Source organism: Haliaeetus albicilla, chromosome 18 (assembly GCF_947461875.1).
Source record: "Haliaeetus albicilla chromosome 18, bHalAlb1.1, whole genome shotgun sequence".
In the NCBI taxonomy this organism is placed as follows: Eukaryota; Metazoa; Chordata; class Aves; order Accipitriformes; family Accipitridae; genus Haliaeetus; species Haliaeetus albicilla.
In genome coordinates this window covers 1,310,330-1,327,290 of record NC_091500.1, presented here as the reverse complement: position 1 = coordinate 1,327,290, position 16,961 = coordinate 1,310,330, and the positions used below count along the sequence as shown (strand labels likewise).

Sequence of the window (16,961 nt, the reverse complement as noted above, 5' to 3'; positions counted from 1 at the left end):
TGGGGTCTGGGCTCCTGGCTGGGACCCAGGGTGCTGTGGTTTGGCTCCTGACTTCTGTTTTGGAGCGGTGGTCCTAGTTCAGAGACATGGGATGGGGGTCACGTGGGGGTCAGGGATGTTTGGGGGTTCCTTGCTGAGACCCCCCTCCCCACCAAGGCTTTTGTGTCGGGCTGCTGCTGCCCTCTGCTGAGACCCAGCTGGGCTCCCAGGCAGCCTTCCTCCCCGCACGGCCTCCCTCCTCCTCCAAGGGTCCACCGGCCACCTCTGGGACATAACTCCGTGGGGGGAGTCTCCAGCTGGCCAAACCTCCGCCACTCCTGCAGCAGCCTCCTGCTTGCTCCAGCCCTGGCCTGCCCTTCTCGTCTGGGTTGTATTAGTCGATTTTCTATAATATTCCCCATACCAGCACCTGCCTCCCCCCTCCTCACTCGGACATGGCTCCTGGACATTGCCATCTTGTGTTTTCAGGTCCTGGAGCCTCCCCCTCGCCCCCCTGGCCATTTCTAGGAGCATTTTGGGGGTCTCTCTGCTGCTTCCCTGGACTTTCCCCACCACGTTGTACCGGAGAACATGCCAATGCCTATCATGATAATTTTTTAATCGCCAGAGCCCCACGAGTGATGCTCTTGCAGTGGTTCTGTCCTCTGATGCCCCAGCCCATGGCATCTTTTTGGGGTTCATGAGGTGGCTGCCAGAGGATGCTCGCTGACAGCCAAGGTCTTCTTCCCACCATCCTCATCCTCGGCAGCTGCAGTTTGCTGCTCTTCCTCAGCCCATTCAGGCCTTCCCTGATGACTCATGGCCGGTGGAGCCGATCCAGAGATGTCCAACTCAGTCCATGCCGCCTTCCTTTGGCTGCAGCTATTTTAACCGCCGCCTTGCTACAGGATTTACCAGCCGGCTAAATGCTGGTGCTAAATCAGCGGCGGGGTTGCTCTCTTGCATCCGTGCTGACTCAGCATTTGGGCTGCCGTCTCGCCGCAGAAGCAGTAAATATACTTCTGCTGGTGTGGCAGATGGGTCCCTGCCACAAGTCCCTGGGCTACCAGACCCTGGGCTACCTGCCGTGCCCTGGATCCTACCATCAAGTGCAGCTCGTCGTTTGGGGGTCCCCAAGTCGGGGTGGCTGCCCCACACCAGCTCCAGTTAAACAGCCGAGAGTCTCCCACCTTGCTGCTCCTCTGGCTTCAACCAGCTTATGGACCAGAGCTTGGGGTTCCCAGGATCTGTGCACCCACAGGGCACATGGTTGCCCTCCACCACCTTCATCACCTGGTTTACCTGTTGGACTTGATGATCTTAAGGGTCTTTTCCAACCTAAATGATTCTATGATTTTATGCAGCAGAGGGGCTTGGAGAGCTACAACCTGGGAACCATCAGGACAGATGGAGAAGGCTACGGACCCACAACCCTTTGAAGACCATGAGGAGCATCAAGAGATCATCTGAAGGTCACTAATGGGGGCTGAGACTCAGGTGTTGGGCACCGGTGGCTCCTCTCTCCTCCTCCACCGCTCCCAAAGGCTGCTGAGCCTTGAGACATGATTCACCGGTGTTGTGGGTGAACCCCCGCCCCGTAGGCAGAGGAGTGTGAGAAGCAGAAAAGGCCTTGACACTGTGCAAGCATTGTGATAACTAAAGCATGCCTCTCTTATCAACACTTCTCAGCGCAAATCCAAACCGCAAGCTGCTATGAAGAATTTAACTCTATCCCGGCCAAACCCAGTACAGAAAGGAAGAGGAAAAACAAGAAAACTTGTGGGTCAAGGTAAAAATCGTTTAATAAATGAAGAAGTGGAAAAAGAGGGAAAGAAAATACAAAAACCAAAGCAAGTGATGCAGAGGCCATCACTCACTATCTCCCACAGTCCCGAGCAAAAACTGGCCCAGCTCCCCCAAGCCCCCCTGGACTGGGGGTGGCAACACCATCCCAGTGCTCCCAGCACTGTTGGGACCACTGCCGGAGAGCCCAGCACCATGCTGGATGCTATGAAGAAAACCAACTCCATCCCAGTCAAAACCGGTATACCCAGCAAGTCTTCCCTCCCCATCCTCGAACACCATTAACAAGAGGTTGTGCATTCCTCAGTCCTGCCTAAAAGGTCCCTAGTCCTGCCTAAAAGCTCCCCCAGTCCTGCCTAAAAGCCCCCCAGTAAGCCCAGTACACCCATTTTCTCCCCACACCACGATACACAACCCACAGAGACAGCAATCTCACGGAGGAGTCGGGGGGCTATGGAGCATCCCCCTCCAGGCAGCCCCTCAGCAGCACGACTTGGGTCCGGTGCTTGTAGAGGACCCTGTCCTCCTGCAGCCGGCGGAGCTGCAGGAGGACATTGCCCTGGGGACAGACGTCCTCCTCGCATCCCCTCCGCACCTCCAACGGGAAGCCAAAAATAATTTGGTAAGGGCTTAGCACCGCTTTCTGTGCCTGTATGGATCTGATCCCCGTCAGGATCAAGGGGAGCATCTTCACCCACTCCTTGCCAGCCCCCCGGGCCAGCCGCTGCAGGGTTGCCGTGGCTGATGCCGCCTGGCTGGACTGCAGGATGTCCCACGGGATCTCCGTGTCGGACACCGCCTTCACGACGGCATGCCGGAGGATGCGCGGCACGTTCGGCAAACGGATGGCACGAGGCGTCCCGTACCGTGTAAAAACCTCCCTGTAGAGCACCTCGGCCATCTCCTCCGCGGTCGCCTCCCGCAACAGGAAGGCTTCCACCCACCCCGAAAACTCATCCTCCACCACCAAGAGGGAGCGGTGCCCCTCCTTGGTCTCGGGGAGACTACTGATGTAGCCCAGCTGGAGCTGCGACCACGGCCCCTCTGCCCGCTGGACCAGCACGCTGTCCGCTCTGTCCCTGTCTGCGGCACATTTCAGGCAGTTCTGCACCCAACGGGCCACCTCCCTGCCGTCACCTTCCCAGCCCGCGACCTGCCGTACCCTTGCCAGGGTCCTCTCCACCCCCTCGTGCAACCAGCTATGACACTGGGCGATTATTTCTTGCTTCTCGTGCTTCGAAGGCTCCCAAATTTGCCAGCTGCCCACGGCCCTGCCAGCCATCGCCCTGGCCCTCCTGCCCACTTTCTGGCTCCACTCCCACTGCTTCGGGTCCTCGCATCCGTCCCAGCCCACGTCCCTGATGTGCAGCATCCCTGGGTTGGCGTGGACCCACTGCAGGATGCTCGACCATAAACCCTGGCTGGAGCGCGCCCACGGCTCCCACTCCCACTCCTCGATCTGGCTTTGCAACCTTTCCACCAAGGACCAGCAGCTGGTGTACAAACAGAGGGGTGAGGGGTACCGGTGTCGGCGCAAGAGCTCCCTGAGAGCCACCAGCTCCGCGCCCAACACCGAGCTGCCCTCGGCCACCCCGAGCAGCCACTGCTCTTCCAGGCTGGCCGCAGCAAAGCCGATGGAGCAAACTTTCTTGCTGGCCGTGAACCACACGTTGGCCTTGGGGAAGTGGGAGGGCAGCTGCTGTAGGGGGGGAGCGGTGGGGACCAGGCTGCCGGGGGGGTGTCCCCTCTTCGGCTGGGATCCCCTTGCCGTCACCCCCTTCTTCACCAGCAGCAGAGTCCACTGCGCCAGGTGCGGGTTCGTCCCGCTGGACCCCAACGGGTCGCCCCGTAGGAGATACTTCCAAGGGGAATGGGGCATCTGGATAAGGATGGGGGCCGGCCCTACGAGGGTCTCGAACACCTGCACGGCCCAGATCGCGGCCAGGCACTCCTTCTCCTGCGGCACGTAGGAGACCTCACGGTCCTTCAGGATGCGGGAGCTGTGTCCCACCGGGACCAGCCGGCCCCTTTCATCTTCCTGCAGCAAGGCAGCCCCTACCGCCTCTTTGCCGATCGTTAACCTGATAACAAAGGGCTGGGACTTATCTGGGAAGCGCAGGGTGGGTGCAGCCAGGACGGCGTATTTCAGGTTGTTCAATGCCTCCTCCTGCTCCGGTCCCCATTCCCAGCCGGTCTGCTCCATGGTGAGGCGGTGGAGCGGCCAGGCCAGCTCCCAGTAGCCGGTGATGTGGTCCTGCAAGGAGCCAAGCTGGCCGAGCAGCGAGCGGAGGCTGTGGACGTCCCGCGGGCAGGGTGCTCTGCTGATGGCCTCCAGCTTGCTGGCCTGAATCTCTCGCCCCTCGGCCCCGATGGTCATCCCCAGGTAGTCCACCTTGGGCCGGACGAGCTGCGCCTTCTCAAGCTTGGCTTTAAAGCCCGTTTCTTGGATCAGCTTCAGGACTCTCCTCGTTCGGGCTTTGGTCGTCTTCTGGTTTTTGCCAGCGATGAGGATGTCGTCGACGTAGGACAAAACCCAAGGTTTGTCTCCTTGGTCCAGCTGGAACAACATCTGAGCCACCCGCTGGTGCACGATGGAGGTGGTGCTGTGGAAGCCCTGGGGCAGCCGGGTGAAGAGGTACTGCTGGTCCCAGAAGGTGAAGGCAAACCTGGCCATGGAGCCTGCTGCCAAGGGGATGGCGAAGGAGGAGTTCGACAGATCCACCACCGAGAAATACTTGCTCTTGGGGCTGAGGGTCGAGACGAGCTTGCTCCTGTCCAGGATCACCGGAGCCACCGTCACGGGGGTGGCCCTGTTGACAGCTCTGCAATTCAGCGTCAGGCGCCACGACTTCCCGTCGGCCTTTCGGATGGGCTGTAAAGGGCTGTTGGAGGGAGAGATGCCTTCCACCACCACGCCGTCATCCAGCAGGTCCTGCAGGATGCTCGCCACCGCGTCTTCCACGTCTGCTGAAAATCGGGGTTGCTGTTGGAAGGGCACCGGTGCCCCGGTCACCTCCACCTTGCCGGACACCCGCCCGCAGTCCAACTCGTACTGCGCCCACAGGTCCGGGAATTCCTCCCTCCACTGCTCGAGGTCGTCACCAGAGTCCCCCCACCTCGGCTGGTTCCCGAACGGCTCCGGCGTGGCGTGGAGGTGCCGATCATCCCAGTACGCGGTCCCACCGATGGGGACGTCGTCGTAGACGGCGAGGCCCCGCGGCCTCGGGCGCTGCTGCACCCCCCTCCACTGGTTCTGCCTGCTCCAGAAAGCGGCCATCGCCCCCCAAACCGGGAAGGAAACCGGGCGTCACCCCGCCGGCCCCTCGCCTTCGCCTCCCACCGCCGCGGCACGGGGGCTGGCGGTGGGACGGAGGGACTTCTGTCTGTCTGTCTGTCTGTCCGTGCCAGCACCGGCAAGAGCGGCGGCAAAAGGGTTACGGGGCTGCTGCGCGCCTGGGGAGGAAGAGGAAGCTGGGGGAGGAAAAGAGAAAGGTTGGTCACAGGTCTCTCGGTGGGGGGGTCACAGCTCGGACGGCGCCTGCCCCGGCGATGTCCCCTCTGCCAGGAAGATGTCCCCCCCCGCACGTGCGGTGGGGCTGTGGGGAGCGGAGCGGCGGGCTGTGGAGCCCTGGGAAAGCGGGAGCCGGGGGGGGGGGGGCTGGATGAAGCACCAGTCCCCCCCTCCCCGAGCTTGCACCCACCTTCCCCGCGGCCCTCGCTGGCCCGGGCCAGCTCCCACGCCGCCCGGGGCTCCTGAGATGGGGGCTGAGGCAGAGCGGGGAGACCCCCCCCAGCCCCGTACCGTCTGGGGAGAGCACGCACCCCGTGTCCCACCCACGGACCCGGGGGGAACGTGCCCCAACATGTCCCCGAACAGTGCCGGGGGGATTTTGCACTCCCGTGCACACGCGTGTCCCGCCCACGGCCCCCCCGCGTGTCCCGTACCCGCCGCGGACCCGAGCGGGCGCTGCAGCTGCTCCGGTCCCGCGGGGCCGTGGGCTGCTCCCTCCTTCTGCCGGGGGGGGGCGGGACAGCCCCTGCGCCCCGCCCCCGCCCTTTGCTGGGCTCCAACCAGTTCCCCCAGTTCCGAAAGCTGCATTTTTTGCACTGGGCCGGAATCAGCAGCCGGAAAGTTGTTTATCGCCCCGGGGGGGAGGGGCATGGACTGGAGCGGAGGAGGAGGAAGGGGGGGGGGGGTCCCCTCAGTTTCCCCTGTGGCAGCGGGGGGTGTTGAACCTCGGGGGGGGGGGCGAGAGCAGATGGGGGGTCTCCACGCAGCCCCCGCTGGGTACGCGGCCGCGGGTGGGAAGGGGATGCCCCGTTCTTACCGGCCCCCCCGCGGCTGCAGCACCCCATCCCCCGGGGGGGGCAATGAGGTCCCCCAGAGCGGGGGGTGTTTTGGGGGGTAATGGGGCGAGGTTTTACCCCTCAGGTTGCAGCCCCTTGATTTTGGGTGCCGCGGAGAGGGTGCAAGGCCCCCCCCCCGCCGCCGTTTTGGCGCGGCGGGGGGGGATGCAGGATGCGCTGCCGAACGGCCCCGCGCCCATCCCCGCGGCGTCGGGGCGCCGCGCACCGGGACGGGACGGGACGGGGGGGGGGGAGCACGGCGGGGGGGGTGTGGGGGGGGGCGGGCCGGGCCGGGCCAGGGCCGGTCCCGCCGGTTCCAGAAAGCTCCGGGGCCGGAGCGGGGCGGACCCGCAGCGCCGCGGCCGGATAAATAGGGGCGGGCGGGGGCGGGCAGCCGCGGCGGAGATCGCCAGGGCGGCTGGGGTGCAGGTACGGCTTCCCTTTTCCCTTCCCTTCCCTTCCCTTCCCTTCCCTTCCCTTCCCTTCCCTTCCCTTCCCTTCCCTTCCCTTCCCTTCCCTTCCCTTCCCTTCCCTTCCCTTCCCTTCCCTTCCCTTCCCTTCCCTTCCCTTCCCTTCCCTTCCCTTCCCTTCCCTTCCCTTCCCTTCCCTTCCCTTCCCTTCCCTTCCCTTCCCTTCCCTTCCCTTCCCTTCCCTTCCCTTCCCTTCCCTTATCCTTCCCTTCCCTTATCCTTCCCTTCCCTTATCCTTCCCTTCCCTTATCCTTCCCTTCCCTTATCCTTCCCTTCCCTTATCCTTCCCTTCCCTTATCCTTCCCTTCCCTTCCCTCATCCTTCCCTTCCCTTCCCTCATCCTTCCCTTCCCTTCCCTCATCCTTCCCTTCCCTTCCCTTCCCTCATCCTTCCCTTCCCTTCCCTTCCCTCATCCTTCCCTTCCCTTCCCTTCCCTCATCCTTCCCTTCCCTTCCCTTCCCTCATCCTTCCCTTCCCTTCCCTCATCCTTCCCTCATCCTTCCCTTCCCTGCAATGAGCTTTTGCCAGTCTCAGCCAGTACTGAAACCCCCCCCAGGACCCCCCCCCAAGCAGGGGACCCCTCTGAGGGTGCTCACTGGGGTGCCCCTGTCCTGGCTGGGGTGCAGTGGGGTGGGAGGGATGGGGGGGTCCATGCCCGGTTTGGGGGTGCAGGGGTGATGCCTGGGGCTCAGCCAAGGGGGGGGCACGGCTGTGGGGCAGAAGTGGGGGGTCTGCACCCTGGGGTGCCCCCCCGCACCTCCGGGCCGTGCTGGGGGAGGGGATGCAGCGGGCGGACGGGAGTTTCCCACAATGCCCTGGGCCGGGCAGGATGGAGCAGGGCCGGGCAGGGGGGAGTTATTTGGGGGACAGCACTGGGCGGGGGGGGACACAGCAGTGCAGGGGGGCTGCAGCGGTGCCCGCAATGGGTGCTGTGGGGCAGCAGGGCAGTGCTGCCGGGGGGGGGCAGGAGCCCCGCTGCAGCTGGGCCATTACACAAGCTTTTTGGGGGGGTTGGTAGCCACCCTGCGGCTGGGCTATTGCACAATCATTTTTCTTTTTGGGGGGGGAAGCTGGCACCATTGCACAACCCAGGGGGGCTGGCAGCTCCCACACCGGGGGGGGGGGGCGGGGACGACGGACCTGAGGGTGCCAGCGCTGGGTGCCTTGGCACCCTTCTCCTGCCGGCAGTGCCTATCCCTGCCCATCCCTGCCTGCAGCTGGCAGGAGCCCAGCCCTGTCCCGGCTTTGCCCCCCCCCCCGGCCCCCTGCAGCCCCCCCCCCAGCCCCTCTCCATCCCTCCGGAGGGGGGGCAGGGGAAAAGAAAGGCAGTGCTGGCTCTCGCAGCGTGGGGGGCGGAAAATCCATGCCCGGTCACCGTCTTGGCCGCCCGCCCTGCCTGGCCCCAGGCCTGGGGCTTGTTTGTCCGGCAGGCAGGCGGGGGGGGACACACACACAGAAGGTTCTGCATCCCAGCCCCCCCAGCCAGGGCTTTGAGCGGGACCCACCGCCCAGGGCCCCCCCACCCAGCCCTGGGCAACATGGCATTAGCTCAACCATCGCTGTGTCCCCAAAATTGTGCCCGGGGCGGAGGGGGGGGGATGGGGGGGGAGGCTGGTCCCCGCTGCTGACTCAGAGCCCCGTGTCCAGGGTGGGGGCCGGATCCTGCTCTGAGCCCCCGCTCTGCCTGCGCAGGCAGCTGCCTCCAGGTCAGGACCATGGCGCTGGTGCTGCTCTCCCTGCTCGGCCTCCTGATCGCCTGGGAGGGGGGACAGGCCCTCGTCCCCCCCAGCGAGCTCAAGCGTGAGTGGGGGCTGGGGGGTGGGCGGCAGCCCGGGTGGGTGCTGGGGGGGGGGGGGCAGGGGACCTGGCAGCACCGTGCCCAGGGCAGCCTTGGGTGGGGAGGATGCAGGACCCACTGGGTTGGGGGGGGCACAGCTTTTCAATTTTTTGGGGGGGTTGTTCCCTGCAGGCTGGGGGAGCAAATGGGATGGCTGTGGGGTGGGGGGAGCGCTGTGCCCACGGGGGGGGGTTGGATGGAGGAGGCACGGCATCACCCCTCGGGGGGCTGGATGGAGGGGGCACAGAGCATCATTCCGTGAGGGGCTGGGGCCGGATGCTTTGCGGGGGGACACACAAAGGAAGATCCTGCCCCCAGAGATCCCCCTGGGCTGGCCAGGCGAGGGCTGGTGGGGGCACAGCGAGAGCCGGTGGCGATGGCCGGATGGGGGGTCCAAGGCCATTCCCGGGGGGCAGCTGGGGATTCACGGGCAGCGCTGCCCAAATATTGGGGGTGACGGGCAGGGAGACGCGCCCCCCAGCCCGGGCGAGATTTTGGGTCACTTTTCTCGGGTTCTGTGAGCTGGAATCGGGCCGCTGGCGAACAAACAGGACTCTGCACCCGCAAATATTTGCATGCGCTGCTGGGGCTCCCACCGCCGCCTTGGGAGCGGCCGGCCGAGGGATGCTCTTCCTCCCCCCTCCTCCAGAGATGTCGGCAGCCGGCAGCAAATACATCGACACGGAGGTGGAAAACGCCATCAACGGGGTGAAGCAGATGAAGACCCTCATGGACAAGACCAGTAAGGACCACCAAGCCATCCTGCACACCTTGGAGGAGACCAAGAGGAGGAAGGAGGTGAGTGAGGATGAGGAGGGTGGTCCTGGTACCCAGGGCCCCTGGGCTGAGCACATCCGAAGGGCTCGGGGGATGCCGTGCCCCGGGGTCCACGTGTCCCGGGAGCAGGGGGGGGATGCCCTCGGGGCTGGATGCGGATGCCTTGCAGGAGGCGGTGCAGCTGGCCCGGGAGAAGGAGCAGCAGCTGGCGGCGAAGCAGGAGGTGTGCAACGAGACGATGCTGGCGCTTTGGGAAGAGTGCAAGCCCTGCCTCAAGCACACCTGCATGCGCTTCTACTCCCGCACGTGCCGCAGCGGCTCGGGGCTGGTGGGGCGGCAGGTGAGTGGTCCCGCAGCACCCAGGGATGCTGAGGTCGGGGGGGGATTTTGGCCTGATCCTGCTCCCTTGCCTGGCAGCTGGAGGAATTCCTCAACCATTCCTCACCCTTCTCCATCTGGGTGAACGGCGAGCGCATCGACTCGCTGCTGGAGCGGGACCAGCGGCAGGAGCGGCAGTTCGAGGACCTGGAAGAGCGTTTTGGGTTGCTGGAAGATGGGGTGGATGACATCTTCCAGGACAGCACCCAGGTCTACAGCCGCATGTACCCCTTCTTCCGAGCACCCTTTGGCAGCTTCCGCGAGGCTTTCCGACCCCCCGTCCAGCACGTCCGCCTGCCCCTGCGCAGCGGGAGGTTTTCCCGGGACCTGCATCCCTTCTTCCAGCATCCCCACCACAGCTTCCACCACCTCTTCCAGCCGCTCTTTGAGATGACGCAGCGGATGCTGGAGGAAATGCAGGGCAGCTGGGAGCACCCACTGGGTGGCTTTGCCTCAGGTAGGGTGCTCGCCGTGGGCTGGGTGTCATGGGCTCCCCAGTTTGGCTGGAACCGGCAGGGCTTCCCAGCACACCCCACACCCCCCCCCCCCCCTTATTAGGGGGTGACTAACTTAGAGGATGAGCTCAACCCTAATACGACACATCAGAGAATCCCCGTGGGAGCCCAGGAATCACAAGCTCCACTGTTTGCAGAGCTGGCCTGGGGTTTTGGGTTTTCCCCTCCCTGCACCAACTCTTGGCTGCCGGAGCTGCCACCGTCCTGGGAAGGTGTTTGTTTTGGGCAGGCAACGCTGGTTGCAGCCCGGTTACCGGTGCCGTCACCGTCTGCCACTGCGGCCCCGGCTCGGGCGGCTGGGAAAAGGGATATTTCGAAAGGGAGGTTGGCAGGGAGTGCTTTGCTTGGGAAAAAACAGCTGGGGGTGTGTGTCAAAATTCCCCGGAAAAAGCACTTTTATGGCCCCCCAGGGTGTTGGCCGGGGCTGGCCCCACAGCTCTGCCCGGTGTTGGGGGGGTCTGTGGCACTGCCGCCCCCCCACTCTGCAGTGTTCTGGGGTGCTGAGGCCAGGCTGGGCTTTCCACAGAGTCTCGTAACTTCAGCAACGAGCGCATGGTGTGTCGGGAAATCCGGCGTAACTCGGCCGGCTGCCTGCGGATGCGGGATGAGTGCGAGAAATGCCGGGAGATCCTCTCCGTGGGTGAGCTGGGACGGGACGGGGACCGTGAACGGTGCCGGGGGAGGGCAGGAGGGACGCACGTAGGGGAGGAGATGTGGTGGGGTGCACGCAGCGGGGCTGGGGGTGAGCCCTGACACCCCCTGATGCCCCCCCAAACTTTCCCCCCCTCCCCGCAGACTGCTGGCAGACGGACCCTGCCCAGAGCCAGCTGCGGGAACAGCTGGAGGACGCGCTGCGCCTGGCCGAACGCTTCACCCGCCGTTACGACGACCTCCTCCGCGCCTTCCAAGCCGAGATGCTCAACACCACCAGCCTCCTGGACCAGCTCAACAGCCAGTTTGGCTGGGTCTCGCGTTTGGCCAACATCACCCAAGGCACCGACGGCTTCCTCCAGGTCACCACGGTGAGTCCCACCGGCGCTGCGGCACGGTCAGAGGGCTCCAGTCCCGTCCCCCCCTCCCCGGGCAGGGCCGGTGGCCACGGAAAGTGGGTCAGGGGGAGAAAGAAGCGATTGTGCGCCCGACCGGCTGCCTCTCGGCATAATAGCCGGCTGCAGGGCCGGGTGCCAGGGTGAGGGGCCGGCGTGGGGGCTAACCCGGCTTTCCCTGCTTTGTCTCCCCCCTCTCCAGGTCCTCTCCAAGGCTCCCAACCTCGAAGACCCCTCGGCCCCCCCTGACACGCAGGTGACGGTGCAGCTCTTCGATTCGGAGCCGCTGTCCCTCACCGTGCCCGGGGACATCTCCTGGGAGGACCCCCGCTTCATGGAGATCGTGGCCGAGCAGGCGCTTCAGCACTACAAGCAAAATACCATGTGAGTCTGGGACCCCCCCCCGCCATCCCCGTGGACAGGGCTGGGGTTTGGGGCGGGGGGGGGGGGGGCCACGCCATGGCTCACCCCCTCCCTTCTTTACTCCGGCAGAGAGTAGCCGGGTGTTGCTCCCCATCGCCGCCGCAGCCCCGGTGCCCCAAGCCCCCTCCGCCGGCCCGTCCCTGTGCCGGGGGGGGGGTTGAATGCCGCTGCCACTGCCCTCCCCCCCGCCACCACCGCTGCTGGGGTCCCACCACGGGCCCCGAACACACAGAAAATAAAGGTAGAGTCAAACACCCCGACTGTGCTCTCTGGTGCATCTTTGGGACGAGACCCGCCGAGCAAATAAATGTCGCAAAAAGCAGCCGTGTGTGCCTGGGGCCGATCATCGGATATTGCAAAATGGGGAGGGGGGGATGACACAAGGACACAGCTGCCCCCAAACTCGGCCTGGAAGGAGCCTCCCCCAAGGACCCCAGGGCTCACTGCCTTCTCCCACACCCCAAGTGAAAGGGGTCTGGGTGCTGGGTCCTCAGCCAGCCTGGGGGCCAGCCCCCAGCATCCCCCCCAGGACCCTCCCCACAGCCAGCACAGACCCCCGGCGAGCCAGCCATGAGCAGATGCACTTTACTGGGGGGAGACACAGGTCGCGGAACAGCGGGGCCAGCCCCGACCCCAGCCTCACCACCACCCCCTCCCCCCAACCTGAGCCCCTTGGGAACAGGGGCAGAGGCTTCAATCTCCCCCAGACAGCCGGCTGGGGACCGCTCCCTGCCGGGAAGGGCAGGCACAGCCTCGCCATCCCCTCCCAGAGCCCCGGCAGCAAGGCAGGGGAGAGGTTTCTCCTGCAAACGGCAGCAAGACGGGGGCCGGCGTCACCACCACCGCGCCGATCGCCTCCCGACGAGGGGAGGAGAGAGGGTCCAGGGAAATAAACCTCGGGGTCAAGCCCGACACGGGGCAGTGGTAGCGAGGGCTCAGCTCTCACTGTTGATGGCCGTGCTCTCCCCCCGTAGCAAGCCCTCCCGTTCAGCCACCCCGCCGGTCTCCTCCACGTGCCGGGGCAGGCGGGCGAGCAGGGGTCGGTGCAGGCCGTTGTAAAGAGCAGCACCGACCAGCAGCACCCCAAAACCCAAGATCTCCAGGCCGTGGAAGGTCTCCCAGCCCACGGCCAGGCTGACGGCCCAAATGACGAGGGTGCGGAGGCTGTCCAGCACCATGCGGGTGGTGGCACTGATCTCCTTGGTGACGCTGATGCCGGCGAAATTGAAGAAGGCGATGCTGCTGATGTTACCCAGCAGGGCCAGGGCGATGAGGGGCCGGTGGCCGATCTGGCAGAAGGCATCGAGGGCGTCTTCCAGCGTCCGCCGAGGGTTCCCGCTGAAGCTGCCCGCCGGGATGTAGTACATGGGAACCAGCAGCAGGGCCAGGATGATGAAGCCGAAGAAACCTGGGTGCAAGTGGGGGTCAGACGGTCAGATGGGTGCTGGCCACAAGAACCACCCAGGGCAGCCTATCCCCCCCTGCCCCAGCTAATTCTCCCTGCCCCGTGGGACCCAAGCCCCCGCCCCAGCAGCAGCCCCTTCGCTGCCTGTGATCCCCCCAGCACAAAGCAGCCCTCCCCAGGCTGAGTTTGCAGGATCCAGCACCCCTCGAGTGCTCAGCCCCCCTGACTATGTCGCAACAGACCTTCGGTGCCGACGGCCCGCAGTGGGTGCACGTCATGCTTGTAGACAAACTTCTCCTCCAGCACCATCTGGATGGCAACGATGACCTGCGCCATGACGATGAGCAAGTCACCTGCGTGGAGGGGAGAGAAAGGAAGGGGAGAGAAAGGAAGGGGAGAGAAAGGAAGGGGAGAGAAAGGAAGGGGAGAGAAAGGAAGGGGAGAGAAAGGAAGGGGAGAGAAAGGAAGGGGAGAGAAAGGAAGGGGAGAGAAAGGAAGGGGAGAGAAAGGAAGGGGAGAGAAAGGAAGGGGAGAGAAAGGAAGGGGAGAGAAAGGAAGGGGAGAGAAAGGAAGGGGAGAGAAAGGAAGGGGAGAGAAAGGAAGGGGAGAGAAAGGAAGGGGAGAGAAAGGAAGGGGAGAGAAAGGAAGGGGAGAGAAAGGAAGGGGAGAGAAAGGAAGGGGAGAGAAAGGAAGGGGAGAGAAAGGAAGGGGAGAGAAAGGAAGGGGAGAGAAAGGAAGGGGAGGCTGAGCACCCATCTCCCTGCCCACTGGATGGGCAGCATGGCTAAGCCATGCCTGGAGAGCCAGGCACGCACCCCGTGGGAAGTTTTTTCCCGCCGTGGCCATCCCACCTCCCCTATGGGCCACCACGTACCAGTTATCACCTCGCTGAGCTTGTGTTTCTGGTCGTGGGAGCTGTGCAGGTCAGCCAGCCCCACGACCACCAGCCCCACAATGGTGACCAGGATGCCCAGCCACTGGCTCAGCTCCAGCTTGCGGCCCAGGAAGGCCACGGAGAGGAGCCCAGTGAAGATGATGACAGATCCTCGCAGCATCTGGAAACTGGAGGCACTGGTCATGTTCAAGGCTGGATGGGGAGAGACAGACCCATGAGTCGCACACACATGCTGCTGGAGCTGGCTAATGCCACCAACCCTCTGCTTAACAGTCTGCTGCCGTAGTTAAGAGCAGATCAGTGATTAACGGAAGGAAGAGGCAGCAACACCGTCCAACCCCACTCCTACTTAGAGCTGGCAGCAGAGAGGCTCGTGCCAAGACACGGCCCCCTGTCCCTGCTCCATGGAAAGCCTGTGCCCTGAGGAACACAGCTTACTGAGCACTGCCACAACTCGCCACATGGGTGGGAAGGGTTTGCTCAGATCCCTCTAACCGGCTTCAGGGTCATTCCCCCCAAAAACTGAATGCACCATGGAGTGCTGCAGCCTGACAGCTGAGTCCAGCCCCAGGCATGGCCGGATCCCCACAGGGCAAGCGGGGGACAGAGGCAGCATCCCCGTCCCCAGCACTTACCCACGTACATGATGCTGGTCCCAGTCATGTCGCAGAGGGCGGGGGGCAAGAAGAGCAGTGGGCTGAAGGGCTGCGACGGGGCCATGCTGGGCTCTGGCCTCCACCGATCCCTCCACACCAGCAGGTAAAACACCCCCAGGCAGGAAAATTCACCCAGGAACATGCCCACGGCCTGTGAGAGAGGCGGGTGAGGGGGCTGGCCCTGCTGGCAAGACCTGTCCTGCCCTGGGTGGGGGGCTCACCTGCAGGAAGGGGTGCTGGAAGCCATGCTCCTCCGTCCCGCTGCAGCCGGTTGCGCTGAAGTTGTCTGCCCACCTACGAGGCAGAGGAGAGGGTGGTGGTTAGAGCAGGGGGCTGTGGGGAACCAGAGCACACCCCGAAAGCCAGCCCAGGGCTGTCGTGTGGGTCACCAGCCCCCCGAGGTGACAGCTCCAGGGACACAACATCCACAGGGATGGAGACAGCAGGGAAGGAGACACCACCGTGGCTGCCCCAACCTGCCGGCAGCTCCTGGCCCAGCTCCCAGCCCTGAGTGACAGGCAGGGAAATGGACACCGCTGTGTTGCACAGCCCCGCAATCCGGCATCCCCGTGCTCATCGTTGCCGGCACGCGCGGCCAGAGCCAGCCAGGCAGCACCGTCACGTGCTGGGGAGACCAGGACAGTGTGGTCGGGGGGTCACCCCGAACCCTTCCCTCCTCCCTATGTCACCCACCTTGAAGACTTGGGGGCTAAGGGACACAGGGCCCATAAAAGATGATGGATCACAGGCTGGGGGGCAGCGGCTCCCACTTCTTACATCGCCAGTCACAGTTTTGGGGCACAAACTCCCTCTTTTGGGTATTCTAAGCAGCACAGAGGGCAACACTGGATAAACACAGGCTGCAGCACAGGTCCCCACGGCCCGTTTTAGCAAGGATCTCCCCTCTTCAGGGACCACGCATATGGGGAGGGGACCCCAGCCTCTCAGTCGGTGGCTGGCTGGCTGCCTGCCCCCAAGACACCCCCAGGGTGGGGGTGCACCCCAACACAGGCAGGCAGGCACCCAGCTCCCCTCTGGTGGCTTTTTGCTGATGCCGAGCGGCTGCAGACCTGCTGAGCTTGGGGAAAAGGGGCACGAGCGGAAGTTGGGGCAATCCCCAGTCTGTCCCTCACCGATCGGCAAGGGGCTTTTCAGCCAGGCCAGCAAGATTTCAGCGTGAGTCAGCCCCGGCTGACACGCCGCAGCCCCTCCGCCACGGGCCAGCTCGGGTCTGTGTTTCGCAAGAGGCTTTGCCGGGCCACACACGGGTCTCGTGAGCTGGCTGAAAGCTCGGTGCCATCTCCCAGCTCTGCCCTGCCCCACGAGGGTTCCGTGCCTCAGCTTCCCCATCCAAGGACCTCGGCCTGCTGCAACATCGGGGCCAGCTGAACTCTGGCCACCCGGCAAAACCCTGCTGACGTCCACGCGTCTGTCCGGTGGCAGCGGGACGAGCCGGCCTGGCAGGTCTGCCTTGCTGGGGCACCTCTGGGGAACACCATCCTCATCCTCACTGCGAGGGCTGGGAGCACCCCAGGGTGCTCTGGGGGCTCCCCCTAGGAGGGAGCTCGATCCAGACCCTACTTGGCTTTTTGGGGCACTCGCACGGCTCCTCCCCAGCACCCCGGGGCCAGGCACGGCACCCACAGCGGGAGACCTGCACCCCCCAGCAGCACGCACAAGAGGGCTGGGGACCCCCAGCCCCCCCGGGCTGTGCAGCCCACCCCCCCATTCCTCCCCCATCACCAAGAGCTGGACCCCCAAAGCAGCAGCCCCAGTCCCTATGGGGCACCCCACAGCCCAGGCCCGCCGCCCCCCCCAGTGCAATGGCAGCCCCCCGAACTGGGGAGCACTGGGCAAGTCCTGGGGCTCTGCCTGGACCGTGGCCCGGCCTGGGGCAGCCCCAGGGCCCCCCCCGGTCCCTGCGCGGGGCTGTGGGTGCCGCGGGGAGGAGGCCCGAGAGGGTTCCCCAGCGGGACGGTGGGCCCAGCCCCGGGCCCAAGGCGGGCCGGAGCCGTTACGGGACCCCAGCCCCGGGGGTGCGGGTCCCCCCCCAGCCGCCGGGAGGACTCACTTGGCCGCCAGGGTGTTGATGGAGCCGGTGAGCAGCATGAGGGCGGCCAGGCCCAGCTGGTACCGGGACCAGGCCATGGCCCCACCACCGCCGCCGCCACCGCCTCCCGCCCTGCACCGGGGCCGCCGCCGCCGCCACGGCCACGCCCCCCGCCCGCCCCGCCCCGCCCCCTGACAGCCCCGCTCCGCCCCCCGGACCGCCCCCGCTCCGCACCGCACCGCCTAACCACGCCCACATACAACCACGCCCCGCCCCCGCACCGCCTAACCACGCCCACATTTACCCGCGACCCCGCCCCCGCCGCGTGTAACCACGCCTACATTTCCCCACGACCCCGCCCCGCCGTGCATAACCACGCC

General features: G+C 65.1%; 2 protein-coding genes across 2 annotated transcripts; one reads left to right on the top strand and one right to left on the bottom strand.

The window, feature by feature from the left end:
• The first annotated feature begins 6,429 nt into the window (after positions 1-6,429).
• CLU (clusterin) lies at positions 6,430-11,835 on the top strand. Its single transcript, XM_069805444.1, has 9 exons — positions 6,430-6,558; positions 8,292-8,399; positions 9,086-9,234; positions 9,383-9,553; positions 9,631-10,048; positions 10,633-10,746; positions 10,902-11,128; positions 11,355-11,536; positions 11,645-11,835. The coding sequence occupies exons 2-9, from the start codon at positions 8,315-8,317 to the stop codon at positions 11,649-11,651; spliced, it is 1,353 nt and encodes a 450-aa protein (XP_069661545.1). The 5' UTR covers positions 6,430-6,558; positions 8,292-8,314; the 3' UTR covers positions 11,652-11,835.
• Positions 11,836-12,146: 311 nt separating this feature from the next.
• Positions 12,147-16,748, bottom strand: SLC35F6 (solute carrier family 35 member F6). Its single transcript, XM_069805445.1, has 6 exons — positions 16,603-16,748; positions 14,753-14,825; positions 14,511-14,682; positions 13,855-14,067; positions 13,223-13,333; positions 12,147-12,983 (listed from the first exon to the last, which is right to left on the bottom strand). The coding sequence occupies exons 1-6, from the start codon at positions 16,677-16,679 to the stop codon at positions 12,511-12,513; spliced, it is 1,119 nt and encodes a 372-aa protein (XP_069661546.1). The 5' UTR covers positions 16,680-16,748; the 3' UTR covers positions 12,147-12,510.
• Between the last annotated feature and the right edge of the window lie 213 nt (positions 16,749-16,961).